Below are 12,399 nucleotides of genomic sequence, written 5' to 3'. Positions count from 1 at the left end.
TTTCACAAAAGTGAAACAGGGCTGCAACATAATCCTGGTGGCTTTAACGACTGCGATATAGCAGCTGTTTCTGGTTAAAATAAAAGGATCTTACTCTTTAAAAAAGGTCTATCTCAGTAGGCATCCTACACATAATTTTGCCAGACACAATAACTATGAGGCAGCCACGTTTTGTCAGAAACAGCTTACTTCCTTTTACCAGTGGGTGGAGCTATGCCGTTGAGTGAATATTTTCATGTAGATGTGTTCAGGATGGGACTGTTATCGACCATGTAAAGTTTGTTACAGATCGGAGCATGTACACTTAAGTCATATAACTTGCTGTTTTATGGCGAACCGTTGACGTTTGACGCCACGCCACAGACAGGCCCATTGACGAAAACTCACAGATAGCACAACTTTTCACCGTCAATGTGTTTAGAAGGCACAGTAGAAATCTGAAGTCGATCAGATTAAATCCCTAGGAGGAGTTCGTTAAAGTACAGAGTGTGTAAATCATCCAAAAATGACCGACTTCCTGTTGGGTGTGGGGCATCGCTCCAAGAGGCTTTTCTGTGCGTCTGGACATGATACATGTACCACAGAAATTTCATACACATAGGTGAAATTTGTGACCTGCGTGTATGGTCTGTAGGGGGGCGCTAAAGAGCCATTTTGTCACGCCCATGTGCGAGACCCATAAAATACGAAATGTTTCGGCGCGCCTGAATTATGTGCCTAATTATTAGTTTGGTGAGTTTTTGAGCATGTATTGGCCCCCAAAACAGAGTTTTAAATAAATAAAAATCCCTTCAGTTTCAATTGGGACCTCACATGTTTCATGCTCAGGCCCTAATAACAATAATTTAGAGGACATACTCAGACGGTGTGGAATTGCCTGGAAGAACAATGCACTGATTTTTTACTCTTCTTTTTCATCCCTCCAGCCACTCAGTGTAAACACGGCGCTGTGTACGACACATGCGGACCGGGCTGCACCAAAAGCTGCGACAACTGGAACGAGATCGGACCGTGCACTAAACCCTGTGTGGCCGGCTGCCACTGCCCCGCCAACCTGGTGCTGTTCCAGGGACGCTGCATCAAACCCATAGCCTGCCCGGGACGGTGACCCTTGTGACCCAGGTGGGATGGGGAGGGGTTAGGTTAGGGATGGTCATTTATAGGATCACAATTAGAGGGCCAAACAAAACGAGAAGAGTTTGGGAGGACACAAAGGACACAAGTCGACAGATCAGATGCGACAAGGTACTCAGGGTCCATATCTTCGCAAGGTAGCGTTGCAGTGACTTATACGTTAGAGATACAAGCAGTGGTGACGGACTGAAGGGAAACTTAATGGATGGGAGGCTGATCCCCGCCTCCACATTCAACTTCTGACTTCCTTGTGCCTCTTGTAATGCAATCACAATACCAGTCACCACCGCAGGAGGCGCCAGTTTCAGTTTTGTAGAAGAAGAACTAAACTGAACTGAAAGAAAAAACTCAGGGGCCCTCATTAGAGATTTTGCAGGCTCCACCATCTGAGGAGCGTTTGTCCGTGCTGCCGTGGACCTTCAGGAAACAGTTTGGCCCAGTGGACTCCTGTTTGAGCCAACAAGGCGCCGAGATTTCTCTCACAAACACTCTGAAGTGGGAAACTGAGCATCTGCTTTTGGAATAAGGAGATTGAAAGCAGAAAAACTCTCTGATGCTTCATATCAAACTGCCCTCGAAGTCTCTATTCCATCATTTCATACTGTAAGCTAGCCAGATTTATATGAAAGACAGACAGCTTTTATATTATTATTGTTCTAATTATTATTATTATTATTATTTGTTGTTGATGTTGTTAATTTATATATCGGTCAAATGACATGTCGTAGCAAGAGCCAGAATCATGTATATAATTGCGTTATAAATGATTTAAAGGGAAACAAAAGCTATTTATGTATTTGTTGTGTACTTTTGTGTTAATGTTTGAAGAGAAATGCCCAAATGTGACTCAGTTGTTGCACCATCGCAGGGAAAAAGTACTGTATTGTGTTATGCTCCATGTACAGGTTGTTGTGGTTCGTATCAAACTGAAGGTGTTCATCTAAGCAAATGTTTCACTTGACGATAATTATTTAAGACCAGCAATATAATCTTTTACCGAAGTTCATTTCTGACTGCTGTCTTTACTTTCTAAAGTATTAAACCCTTTAAATATTGTGGGAAATGAAAGCCTGGCCCGAAGGTTGCTGGTTCAAATCCCCAAAAGAAATGCAGACATCTGGAGTAGGAAAACTGAAGGAATTCTTGTATGTTTTAGCGAAGCACTTGTCCTTTAATTGGTGATGATTTCAGAGATAGAAAAAAAGATACAAGAAAATGCTCATTATCAAAAGTAAGATATATTTCGGACCTTTCTCAAGCTTCTTTTTTGTGAAATAGAGTTTTTAGCCTTTTTACTTTTTTACCTGTCTGCTAAAAAATATTAAATAATCCGAGAGAGCGAAAATCACTCGCACCCAATAAACATGCACGCCCTGCTAAGCAGTTACAATGTAGCTTCATATTAGATGTTAAAAGCAAAAAAGTTCCAGGGACCAGAGGTTTTTCTTTCTGCAGCTAAAGATGAAAAACATTGTAAAGTTGGATTCAAGATGATTCTTTGCCATTTTGCATTTACTTTCATTTACTTGGTGATATACAGCAGTTGGACAGCCCATGTTGTCTCTTTACTGGTTGGGATACCATAGCAGTGCATTTGCTGTCTGTATGATCGAGAGTGATGAGGATGTTTGCTACTGTGAAAAGGAGAAGACCAAGTCTTTCATCAACTTGCTTAATGTTATCTTCACTAGGGCTGGGCAATATGGCCAAAAATGTCGATAATTATCACAGTATATGTCAAACCTTAATTTTCCTTTCAAGTTTAAAGGCTGATTTTTGCTACCGAGAGAAAATTGAAGAAACCAGATGGTTAATTGTGTGGATAAACTATTCTTTATAGCCAGAACGTGACAAACACTTGATGCCAAACTGGATCACTTAACAAATCTGAGGTAGAACATTCAAAACAACATTCAACAAATACGCATGAGTAAAAATAAGTAAAATCTTTTTTCAGTCCTTTTCCCTTAAAAAAAAATCGAAATATTAAGTACAAATTTGTTCGTGGTTTAAATAAATTAAAACAAACATTTATTTTGGGGGGGGGTTATATTCCGATAATTATCATTATTGTTTTATTGCCCAGCTCTAATGTCAACAATCTATATCAGCATTAGAAACTTGTAGGAGTAAAACAGTTTGCAGCCCTATGTCGTATCAATAATGACATACAGTTTCAATTTTGAGGAGAAGCATGTTGATAAACGATGCTATGGCGTCTACAAGCATAGCCCCCTTTAGCAATCTGATTCACCAACACTCAATGAAAACCCAAGACCAAATTCTAACAATGATGAGGGAAAACATTCTTTTAAATACATTTGCACACTTTTAATACACTTCAAATTTGTACAAACACATTTCACATAAACATAGCACTAAAACAGGAGAATTAAAGCACCAAACTCCATCCGACAACACAAGACAACACACATACACTTCAAATGTTTGAGGTGTCTTACAGACTTCAGAGGGAACACATAGAGGAAATGTGACTTTAGTGCCCACCTGCCTCAGGGGCTGCTTCATTTAACAATTCGGCATCCACTTTGACTACAACTACAGTGGATGTTAAAAACTGAGTAGGACAACAACTGATGGGCTGTGTGGGGTTGACAAATTGTCCACAGTCATGCATCTAGATGATGGTTCATTTCCACAGTAAACTGGTACTTTGTGTTACAAAGCAGGATACTTAAAACGGTTTTTGGTTTTGAGAACTGTGTGGTAGGTCATCAACTGTTTACAGGCATCTTATAGCTCATATAAACAACATTTACACCTTGTATGACAGCAGATCATTTTAGCAATATGACAATGTTCTCCAAAGTGAATTTGACATGTGATAGAAGGGTTTCATTTCAAAATGCTATAAAACCATTTGGGTTTTAAAAATGTACTATGTTCATAAGTACATATTTAAAAGTGTAGATGGCATTCTCTAAACTTTGCAATGAAAAATTTTATCGGCCAAAAACACACCAATGAATGATGCAGGTTGTTCGATACAGATATTTTTGGATTTAAACGGCTAATGACGGATATTTTGCCCAATAAGATTGAAAGTGTGGGGCTATTTTCGAACACAGGTGTTTTCATTCAATGTGGGTGTTGAAGTTTGTCCTTAATAGGTGCAACAGAAGAGTGAGGCAGATGTCAATCAAGCACGATAATCAATAAATTATTATTGAATTAAAATGACAACATGTCAACTTGGCTCTGTGTTGTTTTTTTTTTACTAGACAAAACTAACCCATTAATTAAGAAAGTAATCAGCAGATTAGTTCATAATGGAGTTGCAGCCTCACATTATGTACACTCTCGAGTACAAAGTGTGGAGAAGAGGTCTGAGTAGGTAAAATAAGTGAAAACACCTGTGGGGATAGATCCTCCTTCTCCTTCTTTATTAAGAAATCAACTAAAGATTTCTTAGTTGATCAGGACTATAACAACAGATTAGTTGTCTAATTAATAAGGAGGGACTCTCCCTTTAAAAGGTCAGGTATGTGATTCTAATTCCAAAAAAAAAAAAACTGAATTAAACTTGCATTTTGCAACGAAACTCATCAGGGTTTCTTTAATTAATAATGATTTACTGTACAACCAACACCAAATGATGTTCACTAACACCAGTAGCTCCTGCGGATAAGGGGAACCATCACTGACTTCACTACAACACAACACAAACAGTATTTACACTGACATGACACCGTTACACTGTGAATGTTCCTGCTCTCTGCACACGATGAGGGGCGGTTCTACTCTTTGGCATTTTCATTCAATGACACATTCACCTTTATTTCCAAACTGAAATGCTGTAAGGCATGGAATGGTACCACGGTAGAAGTATTATATTAACATTTTGGATCAAAAATATGATATTATCTGTTTGAAAACACTGACACAACTGATACAACAAACTTTAAATGAATAGTGGTAATTTGAAAAAAAATATATTGTAAACTCTCTGAAAGGATTTTTCCTTTTTCCAGACTCAATCCTGTATAATTTCAATTCTAGACCCAACTTTTAACCTACTGATAGACTTCACTGATTATCTTCAACTAATTAATGACAGTGGAGGGTCTAATATCATCAGTAATTCTCTGAAAACCTACTATGATACTGCAACTGGTTATACTGTGAGTCTGTTAGCTGTATTGTGACATTGAAAAGGGATAAGAAGGAAGAAAGTAATGACAGCGATACCAACGCATAGCTGAGAAAATGCATTTGTAGAAGCAAATTACCAACTTATCAACTCCCCTGTTTAATGCAGGGCATGTAGTGTACACTCCATTGGCTTTATTTGGTAACAATGCCAAAAACAGCCAACTTTGCAGCTCAAATGGGATTTTTAGCCTTTGTTATTAGCTTATTGTTTTTGTACAGGCAGACTGCATGTTTGTGTTTGTGAGGTTCTCAACAACAGCTGTAGCCAAGAGTTGGTGGAGACCAGATACTGGACTTACACTCAACACGTTAGCAACATGATGAGCTGACACATATCTGGTCTGCTGTCTGTGACTTTGTTTTTTGAGTCCTTTCTGCCACCTAGTGGTAAATAAATCACTGAACGCTGCGTTAACATCAGCAGCTTTGATGTGTGAGATAGATCTTGTAACTAGATAAGTGTTTAATGAACAATACTGGTTGACAACCTCTCTTATTATCAACAAATTCCATTAAAAGACCAATACCAACAACAAACTGATCCTAACAAGTACTGTGTATCCAAGTAAGGAAGTCAGAAAGTAGACGGGCTAACACACATTTTCAGTTTTGGTCTTTTAGTGGAATGTGTTGACATTAACAAAAATAGAGAATAACACCACAGTCTTTATTCATTTCTAATGAATAAGGGTGAGATTCATTTTTAAAATAACCAGCAAACAGTTTAAAACTACAACTGTAAAAGTAAAGTTAAAATTAGGAAGGCATAGAGTACAGCCGATTGTTTTGTGCTCCACACTGATCTACACTCTGGACAAGCTGATGACAAAATGGATGTGTTTTTTTTCTCTTTGATTAATTACTCATGCACAGATCTGTGCACCACGTCGATGTGGAGAGGCTTCCCACAACCTTCTCTGATAAACGATGGGACAAGGTGAGAGATATTTCAAGACAATCTCTTCCATGTCTTAACATAAAGACAAAACAAAAACAGATGATACAATAGAAGTAGATAAAACTAGCTGCTCTAAGTACAGAAAATATGTATGTGCGCTTTAATATATAATCTTCCAAACCTCTCAAGTATAAGTTTCTTTTTCTAAAGTTTTGCTATACAAAACAAAATATACATCTAATAAAAATACACTCTTCAAGTTCCAGGCTGGCCAGCTTTAAGGATATACTGAAATAAAATTTAAAAATACAGTCAAACCAAGATATACAGCTGGGGTCAGCTATCACAGCAAAGAAACAAGTGAACCAGGCAGAAAGGAGGAAGGGGAGTGTGAGAGAGAAGAGAGAGAGAGAGAGAGAGAGAGAGAGAGAGAGAGAGAGAGAGAGAGAGAGAGAGAGAGAGAGAGAGAGAGAGAGAGAGAGAGAGAGAGAGAGAGAGAGAGAGAGACTGACCCGCAGAATGTTCAGTCGTCATCACTGTCGCTGCCCGACTCGCTGAGCTGAAGGTCGTTTCCTGTGAAGAACAGAAGACAAACGGGTCAAACATTGTTTATTGAAGAGTTTCCTGCTGAGTAGTGACAAATCATCTACCATTTTCATTTCGTTTTTCACTAATGGGCAAACAGGGCAAACTTTGCTAGAAGAAGTTCATCTCCGGATGAATATGTGTAAAAAAAAATACAATTATTGTCTGTGAAGGTTATAGATATCCAAGGAAATTTAAAATCAAGAGCAACTGGTCTTGGTTAAAGAGACTTGGATAGTAAAATTATTATTTAACAATAGCAATTTTTGTCTAAGCTTTTTGGGTGTTTTCTGTAGTGATAATAATGGTCGAAAGTTCAAGTGAAATTCCACAGTTTTGAGTCAAAAACCTTCAAACCCCAAAACCCAGACATATAACAACTGTGTTGACAGGAAATTATGATCCTTAGTACTGTCACTAAATTGTGTAAATTAATTGTGTAAAAAGGGAAAAAGCTCAGATTCATGGATTTTGTCACTAAATTTTTAAAGATATTCTTTTGTCCATTTTTGCCTTTATTTGAAAGACAGGACAATGGATAGAGATAGGAAACGAGGGAGAGAAATGGGGGGGGACGCGCAGCAAAGGACAGCCTTGTATATGTGGTATGCACTCTACCAAGTAAGCTAACCACGTATCTGTTTACATTATAGAATCAGAATCAGAAGGAGCTTTATTGCCAAGAAGTGTTTTACACATACGAGGAATTTGCTGTGGTGATAAGGTGCTACACGTAGACAAACATACAGTGAGCTGTGGCCAGACTTGGGACTGAGCCAAAAACGTCCCCTGTTTATTCACTTATTGTGTCAGAAAAGTACAGTGTGATTCTATGTCGATGTTTTCATGGTCTATGGTTAATAACTGCACATGATAAAGGCCAGGTGCTGTGGTGGCACAATGTTATTGGAAATTAGAGAATTGCTCCAAAATATTGTCCTCTCTTTTCTGCCTCTCGCCCAATACATGCTGAGACAAGCTCCAGTCTGTTCAGTTGCCCTGAACAGGATAAGCTGTAGCACAGAATAAAAATTAATACACGCATGACTTAACAGAAACAAAGCATAACTATGAGATACTCACGGAGTGTGTTCATGAGCTGGTTGTTGCCCTGCTGCCGGTCGGCTCCTCCGTTGGCCATGGGGGGGCGGTTGGGTGACAGTTGGCTGAGCAGTCGGGGGGTGTCGTGCTCGCCGTCACTGCTGCTGTCGTCGCCACTCCCAGAGGCGCTGGCTGAGTCAGAGGAGCTGCTGCCGCTGCTGCTCATCTGCTCTATCACCTCCACCTCCGCTCGCAGCTCTGCCAACAGAGCAGGGGGGGTCAGCAGGGTTAACATCAAGACATTTTGTTTTGTTTCGTATTCCAGCCCTTCCTCATTTATACAGATCTGTTTATCCAAACACATTATATATGCAATATAAAATAAGGTAACGCTTTACTTTAATGACAGCAGAGTAAAACACAGTTGTACTAATATAAAATGTCTTTATAAGAAAAGTAATAATAGTTGAATACTGTTCATTAATAACACTTAAAATGTTTATCTACAAACAAACGTTTATATAGTGTCAATGTTTATTGTTGCTTATTGTGATTATAAAGGTTAATTATGGGGGTTAATGTAAAGTGCCACCTAAATTAATATATTCTATTCTCCATGTGTTGTGATTATGTTAGGATGAAGTTTGTATTGAAGTCTATGGTCGTGGCTGGACCACCTTACCTCTCTTAATGTCATCGAGCTGAGGCTCTGGGGAGGGATTATCCTTAGAAGGAGATGGAGAGGTCTTGACCCCGGCCCCAGGCTTGGTCGGGGCCCGGAACTGAGAGCTGGGCTGGCTGGACCGAACAGATTGCTGCTCGATCCGGGCCTGGATTTTACTGCTGCCCTCCGCCCTGAAACAAGCCGATGTACTTGCTGTTAATCCTTTCCGATCTTCTTGATCTGTCAGGATCTGAACTGCAAGAATATCCTTGAAGTTGAATTTCAACTGTTAAGGCCGCTGTCCCGTGAGTGTGTCCCAGTATGCTAAGCAGGTTGTGCGATCCCCAGCTGAGGATTGGCTGGTGTCTGCTCCCGTCTACATCTATGGTCCTGATTGGAGAAGCCCTAAGACTGTCCACCAATCCGCAAGCTGTGTTTGTGGTCTGCCACTTTAAAAGCCGTCATACTGCCATTCAAAGGAGGGCTGTCTGTCATTTAGTGTTTTGCCTCTGTGCCGACCACTCTGTGTGTGTATTGAGCCTGACCGTATGTATACTGTGTGCTTGTTCCAGCAGCCATCACTTCTGTTCCCTGCTTGTGTTTGTGCTCATTTTTAGTTGTTTTTTGCCATGTGTCTGCAGAGTTGGGCCAGGTTTTAGAGTAAATATTGATAACCTACTCAACGCGTTCAGGATATTTTCTTTGTTTAGTCCATTAGGTTTAGGCGTGCTGCACTCCCTGTTTTGTTTTGAGACACCCACAATAGAGAGGTTTTGTTTTCATTTTGGTTTTTGAGTTAGTTAGAAAGTTGGAGAACTCCCCTTTTGTTATCTTGTGTTTATGGCACCCACTTGCCCAATTTTTGTTGTTTAAATCTTGTAAAAACTCTCGTGTGAATAAATAACTTTTCCACCATACCAAAAACATCTGGTTTATGTGTACGTCCCCTTTCCTCTAGTGAGCTGGGACGTAAACACAATGATTACCCCGAAATGCAAAGACAAAGTGTTTAGAAAATATCAGTAGAATTTGATGTAATAATAACAAACATCCAAAAGGTGAAGCCAAAGATGTCAGGTAAAAGTTCTGAAGCGTCAAAGGATTTAATGCCTACAATTCTAATGGATGAAGAAGTCTAAACAAAATGCGCAGACATAAAAATTTTTATCTGAGTTGTTGAAGGTTGTGAATGTAAGTACCACATAAACTGTTCGTATTGTCATTGGTTTAAAATCAATAAAATCTTTTTCCCTGTGAGCAATGAAGTGAGACAAAAAATAAGGTTTCCCACAATCATGCTTAGTTATGTTAGTCTATCTTTATGTTAGTTAACTGTCCTCAGAAAAGCATTTTGTGACAAAACTGCAACATAAAAGTAAATTTAACACAAATGTATCTTACCATACGCTCATAGGTTAGAGTCCTACACTTTCCTCTCTCAACAAAGTGCTCAAATTCAGCATCACAAAATGTTTTCATTGGCTCGAATTTCTCGCTCACCTGGTTTTCTTGACTTGGATGCTGCTGCTCAGCTTCTCCAGTACGAATTCCCCGGTGTCGTGGTTAATGATAAGCACACAGTCCTTTTGGTATGGCCGCTTGTTTCCTTTGAATACCGTCATGGGAGGTGTGGAACCCTGAAAGGACAACAATAATGTGAATATGTACCAGCTATGTTTGCTTTAGAAGGCCTTACAGTAAAAACTAAAATGTTTATTTATCAAAGTGATTAATTATAACTGAACCAATAGGTGTCTTGATTGACTTGAAAATAAGATGTTCTTCAAAGAACATCTTATTTTCATTCAGGAATTCTACCATCAGCTGACAATAGACAAGATGGCACTGCAGATGGCTGCCTCGGTTCTACTAATTTAATTTCTCTTGTTTGTGAATAACAGCTAAATATTCGTCTGCTTATCTTTGTTTAGCTGTTCTGCCTTTGTTTAGTTTCTTGTCTATATTTGTAACTTACTGTACATTTGCTCTGTCTTGTGTATATTGTAACTATATGGAGAACAACTGAAAACCAGCTTTATTGCCAGATCTCACAAAGTCAGAGATCAGACCACTGCAGTACAATATTACAATATACAATATTAGGGGAATTGAAGAAGAAATGCAAAAAATAAACTATCCACAAAATGAAAATAATGGACAACGAATTATTTAAGTATTCCTTTAATTGTCTGTAGCAATTATAATAAATTTGAGCAATCTGTCTGTCTGGTCTATATTTAAAGGGACAGTAACATTTCATGTATTAGTCCATTAAATACAAAAATATTATTTTACAAAGATTTTTAGACTGATGCTCTACCTTTCACATGACAACTGTGTTTCAGTTCATTTCAGGTTGCTAAGAAAATTGGCAACAGTTTTTAAATGAATGTGTTTTCATACTTTAATATAGTAAAATGGATGGAGTCAGTTACCAAACAGCAACCTTTTTCACAAAACAGTGAAATTCAAATAATCCTTTGCAAAACATTTGCTCATTGTTAGCAATGGATTTTCTGACAACATACGGCAGCTTGCAATCCTCTATACGAGTAGTGTCCGGCGACTTTGTAACCAGGCTTTCTGCTTTCTTTGCAAAAAGACTTCACTTAGGGTGGTTAATCAGTAAACCAGATGAGAACAACAGACATTCTTACCGGTATGTGAGGTAACGTTATGGTAACTTCATCTCCTTTCCCAACTTGTAATTCTCCCTCACAGCTTGTGTCGATAGACGCCGGTTTGAAGTCATCTGAAAAAGAAGAACATTAGGTACAGGTCAATCGTGAGGACAAAATTCATAAGTCCCTGCACAGCCACTATATCTGCCGATGTCAATTCATTGGTAATAAGCCAAGCGTCTGTAGTGCAACATGATTGTATTCCTGTTTCAGGGCACATTCTTGCACATAGAGCTTGTGATTACATGATTTTCATGCCTATGACTTGTTTTCCTAACTGATAAGAGCCTGATGAAGCATTGAACTCACTGCTTACTCTTCCACTTACAATGTTTAAATAAACACTGAGAGGTTTACCAGAGGTGACGTTTCGTATGCATCAAGTGTGTGCAGTAAGGTACAATGCCTGGCAAAAAACTAACAAAATCCAAACAAATATTCAGAGTGAATGTTTTTTATTTTCTGTGTCAAACTAAATTAGTCCTTATTTATGCATATTTCAATAGAAAGCGACGTGTACACAATCATAGTATCCTTGCAAAAGTGCTCATCCAGCAAACTTTTGAACAGGTAAAGAGTTCAGGAAACAACATATTTCTCTTTAATAACACTTTACTATCCTTCCTATAAAGACGTAGTAATATGCTGATGACACACAAATCTATGTACCACTGCGGTTTTGGTGACATCTTTAAAATCCCTGCTCAAGACAAGTGACACAGAAGTGGGTGTAACGATATGTTTCTATGCAAATGACTTCAGACAGCCTGCCCGTCCATGGCAGCCAACTAATGCCACACAACAGTTAATTTAACACCTTTTAAAAACACATAAGACGGGTTTTCACACTCACATCTGATGGTGTGAAAGGAAGATTTTGGCCTCTTCTCAAAGCTTTCTCCGAGCTTCAAAACATGCTCTTCTTTGTCCAGCAGTGGATTCGTACTCCCGTTCATGACTGGGTTTTTAAAAATTTATAAATTTACATTCAGGTAAAATATTCCAAAGGGGCAAGCTGCATCTGGCAACTTCGGGGAGATTAGAATGAGAAGCCAACTATAAGACAAACAAAGTTAGCCTACTGTAGCTAACCGTTAGCAAAACATGCCTGTCGTCACTCGGCCACCCCTCTTCCGCTTTCGGTCCGGTTATTAAATGTCACCGAAAACAGGTTACGTTGAAATTTTGTACTTTTTCAATGAATAAAGAATAAATGAATTACA

At 38.8% G+C, this 12,399-nt stretch overlaps 2 protein-coding genes across 3 annotated transcripts in view; one reads left to right on the top strand and one right to left on the bottom strand.

The window, feature by feature from the left end:
* The window catches only part of bmper (BMP binding endothelial regulator), a 35,415-nt gene extending 31,069 nt beyond the window's left edge, over positions 1-4,346 (top strand). Inside the window, exon 16 of the mRNA XM_038710505.1 lies at positions 927-4,346. Within this exon, the coding sequence (XP_038566433.1) occupies positions 927-1,108 (182 nt within the window). The 3' untranslated portion in view covers positions 1,109-4,346. The remainder of the gene's footprint in view (positions 1-926) is intronic.
* A 301-nt stretch (positions 4,347-4,647) lies between these two features.
* On the bottom strand, positions 4,648-12,300 carry eaf1 (ELL associated factor 1). 2 transcript variants are annotated; one of them, XM_038710509.1, is made up of 7 exons: positions 12,030-12,300; positions 11,153-11,247; positions 9,996-10,132; positions 8,514-8,686; positions 7,874-8,089; positions 6,718-6,778; positions 4,648-6,493 (listed from the first exon to the last, which is right to left on the bottom strand). In XM_038710509.1, the coding sequence occupies exons 1-6, from the start codon at positions 12,130-12,132 to the stop codon at positions 6,729-6,731; spliced, it is 774 nt and encodes a 257-aa protein (XP_038566437.1). In that variant the 5' UTR covers positions 12,133-12,300; the 3' UTR covers positions 4,648-6,493; positions 6,718-6,728. The 2 variants fall into 2 exon arrangements, with proteins under 2 accessions (XP_038566437.1, XP_038566436.1); XM_038710508.1 differs by having other exon boundaries at positions 4,648-6,778.
* Positions 12,301-12,399: the final 99 nt, after the last annotated feature.

The sequence above is a fragment of the Micropterus salmoides genome, unplaced genomic scaffold, assembly GCF_014851395.1.
Source record: "Micropterus salmoides isolate LMB-PRFRI ecotype aquatic unplaced genomic scaffold, ASM1485139v1 Ms_hic_scaffold_11, whole genome shotgun sequence".
Lineage (NCBI taxonomy): Eukaryota > Metazoa > Chordata > Actinopteri > Centrarchiformes > Centrarchidae > Micropterus > Micropterus salmoides.
This window is presented reverse-complemented; position numbering and strand designations above follow the sequence as displayed.